Genomic DNA, 6,546 nt, shown 5'->3' on the forward strand with positions numbered 1-6,546 from the left:
TCCTCTTTGCTTCTCTCCTTTACTTGGCTTGTCTTAATGATCCAAAAAGCTGTCAAAACACTAAAAGTAGCCATAAATATGATTGGAAGTCATTGCTAGGTCCTTAACATGCCAATTGGGATAAAGATGGAGAACTACTACACAAAAGTGCTTAAAACATAATGAATTAAAGGCGCAAAATAGCACTTTTTGGGTAGTAATCAGTCAAAGTCAAAAAGCTGAAAATATCACAAACATCCATCCTTGAGGAAAAACTCTCCACTCTAATCCATAACATCCAATATCCATAAAAAAACTGATAGGGGGTATGCCCCAGTGTGTACATCTAAAACTCAAATATCTCAATGAAAACTCTGAAATACATCATTGAAGACCCAATCGTCTGAGCTAGCGAATAGGACAATGAATGGGGTATGCCCCAGTATGCACACCCCTGTTGGGTCAATGAATACCGTGAATTTGATCTCAGGTCAGCTCTTAGAAGCACTTTGCTGTATGAAGAAACCAAGCTGAATGTGGGGCTTACTCAAACTCTTATATCCAAAACATATTTAGGCGAAACGGACTGCCTGCGTACATGTGTAAAAGCTGAAACCAGCATGCAAGGATGGGGGTATGCCCCAGTATGAACATGTCAAAGCATCAAGCAAAGGCGCCCTCAACGGTCCCAACTCTCTGTATCATTTGCCTCTGATCATAGACCTGAGACAAGACAATTGAATGGAAAGGCAATATGTGACCCTCGATATTCCCCGAAGCAATGGAGACCTGTCGACATCCCATACTCAATCAGTAGACGGAGCCTGTCCAAATGAACCGCGTTGAAGCAGACACGAGATCTCATGGCCTCAAAGTGGTCTTATGAATCAGACCGTAATGTAGGCCAGGGGTGAAAGGTGAATGAAATGATGGGAAACAAAGGCCCAAATACCCAATAACTAAATGCCAAACCCCTGTACGCAATGCCAAATATCACAGAATCATGTGAGCAAGGTGACTCAACCTACATCCAAATGAATAACATCAAATGATAGGTGATGTGCACCAAAGAACTCGTCATTCATAAATGAGACGACATTCGATGAGGATAGAAAAAGACAAAAAGGAATAAGACAAATGATGAATGGATATAGTAGAAAGTGGAGGAACAAGCTGGGATAGAAATGTGGCAATGTGTGACAATGATGAACAACTCATCCCAAGAGCGCCAGACCGAAGCAAGTCACTGTAAGATGGGGAAGGTGATGTAAACAATGATCCAGGGTACCGAGTGCCAAAGAAACCCAAACCTCACTCCTAATGTGTCACCCAGATCCATGGAGAAGGATTGTACAATGCTCTCACCCAACTCTCAGAGAATAATAAGTCTCTTAAGCCCAAATAACCTCTGATGATCCCAAGTATAACAACAAATACCAAACAAGCACTTTTTTTTTTTGCACCGAACAACCAAAGCTAGCTGAATGCCACACTAGCATAGTCCAACCAAAAGAACCTCAAACCTCTTTTCCCAAATGGTCCCCCCTTAACCTATGAATCCTGGATCAAAGCCTACAAGTGGAATGAAGGGTGTGATAGGCTTGACCTGTAGCTTCGGGACAAGAGCATGTTATCATCACATAAGAGAAAATAGAAGCGAATAGAGTCGAGATGATAGAAGTAGAAATCAAAGGCAGATGAAATGAAAATGCACAATGGATGAAAGAAGAAACCATGAATAACCAAAGAAAGAACACATGAACAATGACACAAAGCTCATGATACTCACAGATCCAATTAATAAATGCAAAGTGCACAGGAGCAGGCCCCCAACCCAGGTGAGAAAAGGTATGCAAGGCTAAGTGAATGAATAGGCCATAGCAAACCACATGAGGCTCAACAGGCTAGCAATAGGATATATCAATGTGTGGGTGTGCAACAGGGAAAATGGATACTAAAAAATGATGGCCACCCATCCTCTGACCATGATCTCACGCATAAAACTACTTTAGCTGATCCACATTGACTGGCTCCGTAAATTGATTTCCGTCTAGGTCCGTCAGCCAGGCGGCTCCCTCTCGGGTCAAATCTCGAATAACATAAGGCCCGCTCCAAGTCGGTCTAAACTTGCCTCTAGGGTCACTGATCAATCCCCTGAGGACTTTCAAGACTAAGTCACCCTTTTGAAATTTCCTGGGCTTAACCTTTTTTCTGAATGCACGAGTCATCTTCCTCTGATAAGCCTGAACATGATCTGCTGCCCTCAATCTCCTCTCATCTAGAAGGCTAAGCTGGTCATAACGGGACTTAGCCCACTCAATCTCAGATATCTGCTACTCTAATGCTACTCTCAAGGATCCCATCTCAATCTCAATAGGCAGCACCGCCTCCATACCATACACCAAAGAATACGGGGTAGCCTCGGTAGAAGTACGAAAAGATGTACGGTAAGCCCATGATGCAAAAGGAAGCTTTTCTGACCAATATGGAGAAGTCTCGACCATCTTTCTCAAAATCCTCTTGATATTTTTATTTGTGGCCTCAACTGCCCCATTAGTCTACGGCCTGTACGCAGACGAGCTGTGATGCTGAATGCCATACTCCTGAATCAATGTATCCACATCGCCCCTGAAATGCACCCCTTTGTAGGAAATCAGCTCGTGGGGAACCTCATATCGGTAGATAATATGCGACTTGATGAATTTGGCCACCCTGGCCACTCTCAATCTAGCATAAGAAGCAACTTCCACCCACTTGGTGAAATAATCAACGGTAACTAAGATGTACTCGTGCCCGCTGGAAGACTTGGGCGAGATCTTTCCAATAACATCAATACCCCACACTGAAAATGGCAAAGGGGATGTGAGTGCATGCAACTCCGAAGGTGGCACGTGAATGAGATCACCGTGCATTTGGCACTTTGGGCACCTCTGAACGAACTGGCAACAATCTGCCTCCATGGTCAACCAGAAATAACCTGTCCTCATAATCTTTCGGGCCAACATATTTCCTCCCATGTGTGGGCCACAAACTCCTGCATGAACCTCTCTCATCACTCGATCTGCAGAGGCACGGTCTAAACATAACAATAATAAGCCCTCGGGCCATCGTCTGTACAGGGACTCTCCACAAATCATGAGTCTAGTGGTTAGCTGCCTTAAAGCTCTCCTATCCTTGGTTGAGGCTGACTCAGGGTAAGCGCCACATAACAGGAATTGATAAATGTCATGATACCAGGACAACTCATCCTGGTCCTCAATATCCCCAATCAAACAACAGTAAGTTGGTGCAAACCTAGTCTCAATTAGCAATGGTCGCACAATCACTCCCGCAGGAATCTTAATCACAGAAGTCAAGGTGGCTGATATCCCGACTCTTGGTAGCTTGGCATGTAAGGGTATCAACAAAATTTATACCTAAGGTCCTTACACTAAAGTAGCAAAGCTACTATAGCATAGTGGCTTTAGGATCGAACACTGGGAAGGGTTTTTACTTTAACTGGTGAAGTTCGGAGGATGGAGTGAACTTTTCTTAATAAAAATTAGGTTAAGATGAAAACATAAAAAGATGAAGGTGTTGTAAACTAAACTAACATGAAAATAGGTTAAAAGATGGAAAAAGAAGTTTCTCAAAGCTTTGGATAGCCATGCTTAACTCACTGTGTAAAAATGGAGATTTTGGGACTTTTCACCTCGAGTTGGGGAAGTAACTAAGGTGATGCTTACTTCTCGAACCGGTATGAGTTGTTACAACTGAGTTTTAGTCCTTGAAAACTTACAAAAAGGGTAGCTGAACCTCATAAATGCTCTTTTATTGGTATAGGTCATCTCCTCGACTTGCAATACAATGGCTCGTAGGAGATAACTAATGAACGTCAGTGGATCTAACAATAAGAATCCACTGAGACCAAAAGGTTATCAAGTATTGGCCATTCAAAGCAAGTCAGAGGGATTAAAAGCTTTACTTTGAATGAAAACATTTATGACGCTCAACTACTTACATTTATGGCTTGGAAATCTCCATCCTGACACGGGAGCTTCACATGGCATCCATTACTTCAAGAAACTAAAAGGTTTTAGCCTCTCATCCTTGGGGATTTCATCCTCCAAGGATGTTTGGCTACTAAGAAAATGAGAAAGAAAAGAGAAAAGAAGCGTATGAACAAAAGTGCTCTTATAACTTATAAAGTTACAGGTTACAAGATTATCGTGTCTGAGGCTCTTCACCTCTATTTAAAGACAATAAAAAGCTAAATTACAAGAGCTATTACAAAAGCAACCTTTTCATTGGTTGATTACAAGGGTAAAATAGGTATTTACAAAGCTAAAAGTCAAGCAAAATATCTTGGAGAACCGGCAGTGGAATATCATTAACAACGTCTCAAAACAGGGGATTGCGAAATTTGGCATTTCGCAAGGTGCCTAAATCCACCTTGCGAAATTTCGCAAGATGGTTTCTTCATGGTGCGAAATGGCCAAATTTCGCACCATGAGGAAAATCCCCTTGCAAAATTTTGGCAAGGTGAAATTCACCTTGCGAAATTGGTCATTTGGCAAGGTGAATTGCCTCCCCTTGCGAAATGGTGTTCCCATTGCTTGTGCTCGTGTTTCCACTTGAAATTCAAGCCTGTAAATGTCCAAAATCCTTGCTTAACTCGCCCAAGTAGCTCCTTCATCAATTGGCATGCTTGAATTGGTTCATAAGCTGATGAAAAACATGTAAACTTGCCACTAAAAATGGTTAGAACTAATTACTAATGAGCTTATTGAATTAATTAGGTTAAATGAATATGATTACTACTCAAAGGTGCTTAAAACCCTTATAATTAGGTCTACAAAATAGCACTTTTCGGTAGTAATCAGTGGCTAACGCATCAACAAACTGATTTTCTGCCCTAGGCAGATGTATATATCTCAACTCCTCAAACCTATCAACCAACAAATCCAAATAAGCATGATAGGGCTTCAACTTCTCATCCCAAGTCCTCCAAATACCCTGAGTCTGTTGAATAACCAAGTTGGAATCCCCGTGGATCTCCAACTGTTTGACTCCAAGGTCTAGCGTAGTCTCCAGACCTGTGATGCACGCCTCATACTCAACAATATTATTCGTCAGTCGATAATGATCAGAGAATGCCAACCACACTGATTTGGGAATATGATCACCCTGAGGTGATATCAATAGGATACCTATACCAAACCCCGACTGATTGGCAGCACCATCAAAGTACAATCGCCATCCTGCAATACTGGTCACTGAGACAAACTACTCATCAGGGAAATCATCATCAATTGGTCTGTCGTCAGATACTGGCAAAGAAGCCAAATGATCTGCAATAATGCTCCATTTTATTGAATTCTGTGTAACATACTGAATATCAAACTCTGTTAACAGCACCAACCATCTCATGAGCCTACCAGTCAGGACAGGCCTGTCAAACAAATATCTCAATGGATCCAATCGCGAGACCAATAATATGGAATACTCTGTCACGTAGTGCCTCAGCCTCCTAGTGGCCTAAACCAATTCTAAATAGAGGCGCTCAATCATAATGTATCTACACTCATACTCCCGCATCCTCTTACTCAGATAATAAATGGCTTGCTCTTTCCCTAAATCATCAAGCTGAGCTAAACGGACAAGTACAAAACTGGAGGAGAGAGGAGACACTCCTTAATCTTCTCGAAAGCGCGCTAGCAATCATCATTCCAAACTATAGGCTGGTTCTTCCTCAGAAGAAGGAAAATAGGCTCGCATATGTCTATCAATCTAGCAATGAAACGACTGATATACTGTAGTCTGCTAAGAAAGCCTCTAATCTCTCTCTCAGTCCTCGGAGCAGGCATGTCAAGTATGGCTCTGATCTTTTCGAGATCAACCTCTATACCACGCTCACTAACGATGTGTCCTAGTAATTTCCCAGAAGTCACCCCAAAGGTACACTTCTTGGGATTCAATCTTAGCCTGAACTGTCGGATCCTCTCAAAGAATCTTTGTAGTGCTGCTAAGTGATCTGCCCTGTCTCGGGACTTCACTATCATGTCATCCACATATACCTCGACATCTCTGTGCATTATGTCATGGAATAAAGTAGTAGCAACTCTCTGATAAGTGGCTCTCGCATTCTTCAACCCAAATGGCATAACCCGGTAGCAGTAAGTACCCCACTCAGTGATGAAAGAAGTCTTCTCCATATCCTTTAGAGCCATCAGAATCGGATTATACCCAGAAAATCCATCCATGAAGGACAACATTGAATGCCTGTAGTGCTATCAACTAGCATATCGATGTGCGGAAGGGGAAAATTATCCTTAGGATTGACCTTGTTCAGATCTCAAAAGTCAACACAAACTCTAACCTTGCCGTCCTTTTTAGGAACAAAGACGACATTAGCCAGTCACTCAGGATACTCAACCACTGACAAGAAGCTAACACCGAGTTGCTTCTGAATCTCCTTTTTCACCTGCAAACTCCATCGAGGGTGTAGTCTCCTCAATTTCTGCTTAATTGGCCTAGCATGTGGCAAAATGGGTAGGTGATGCTGAACTATAGTGGGGTCAAGGCCCG

General features: G+C 42.4%; 1 protein-coding gene across 1 annotated transcript; it reads right to left on the minus strand.

Annotated features, from left to right (window-relative positions):
• Positions 1-2,537: 2,537 nt before the first annotated feature.
• Positions 2,538-6,053, minus strand: LOC100854289 (uncharacterized). Its single transcript, XM_010664028.1, has 3 exons — positions 5,694-6,053; positions 4,825-5,244; positions 2,538-3,362 (listed from the first exon to the last, which is right to left on the minus strand). Exons 1-3 carry the CDS (start codon positions 6,051-6,053, stop codon positions 2,538-2,540), a joined length of 1,605 nt encoding a protein of 534 aa, XP_010662330.1.
• Positions 6,054-6,546: the final 493 nt, after the last annotated feature.

Source organism: Vitis vinifera, chromosome 16, assembly GCF_030704535.1.
Source record: "Vitis vinifera cultivar Pinot Noir 40024 chromosome 16, ASM3070453v1".
Taxonomy (NCBI): Eukaryota; Viridiplantae; Streptophyta; class Magnoliopsida; order Vitales; family Vitaceae; genus Vitis; species Vitis vinifera.

Excerpts from the sequence above, each read along its gene's own strand:
- LOC100854289 (XM_010664028.1), bottom strand. The coding sequence starts at position 6,053 with ATGCACAGAGATGTCGAGGTATATGTGGATGACATGATAGTGAAGTCC. Across the intron at positions 5,245-5,693 it reads TGAGGAAGAACCAGCCTATA|TTTGTCTCAGTGACCAGTAT; the intron begins GTTTGGAATGAT and ends CCTGATGAGTAG. Across the intron at positions 3,363-4,824 it reads CCACTGATTACTACCGAAAA|CTACCAAGAGTCGGGATATC; the intron begins GTGCTATTTTGT and ends TTACATGCCAAG.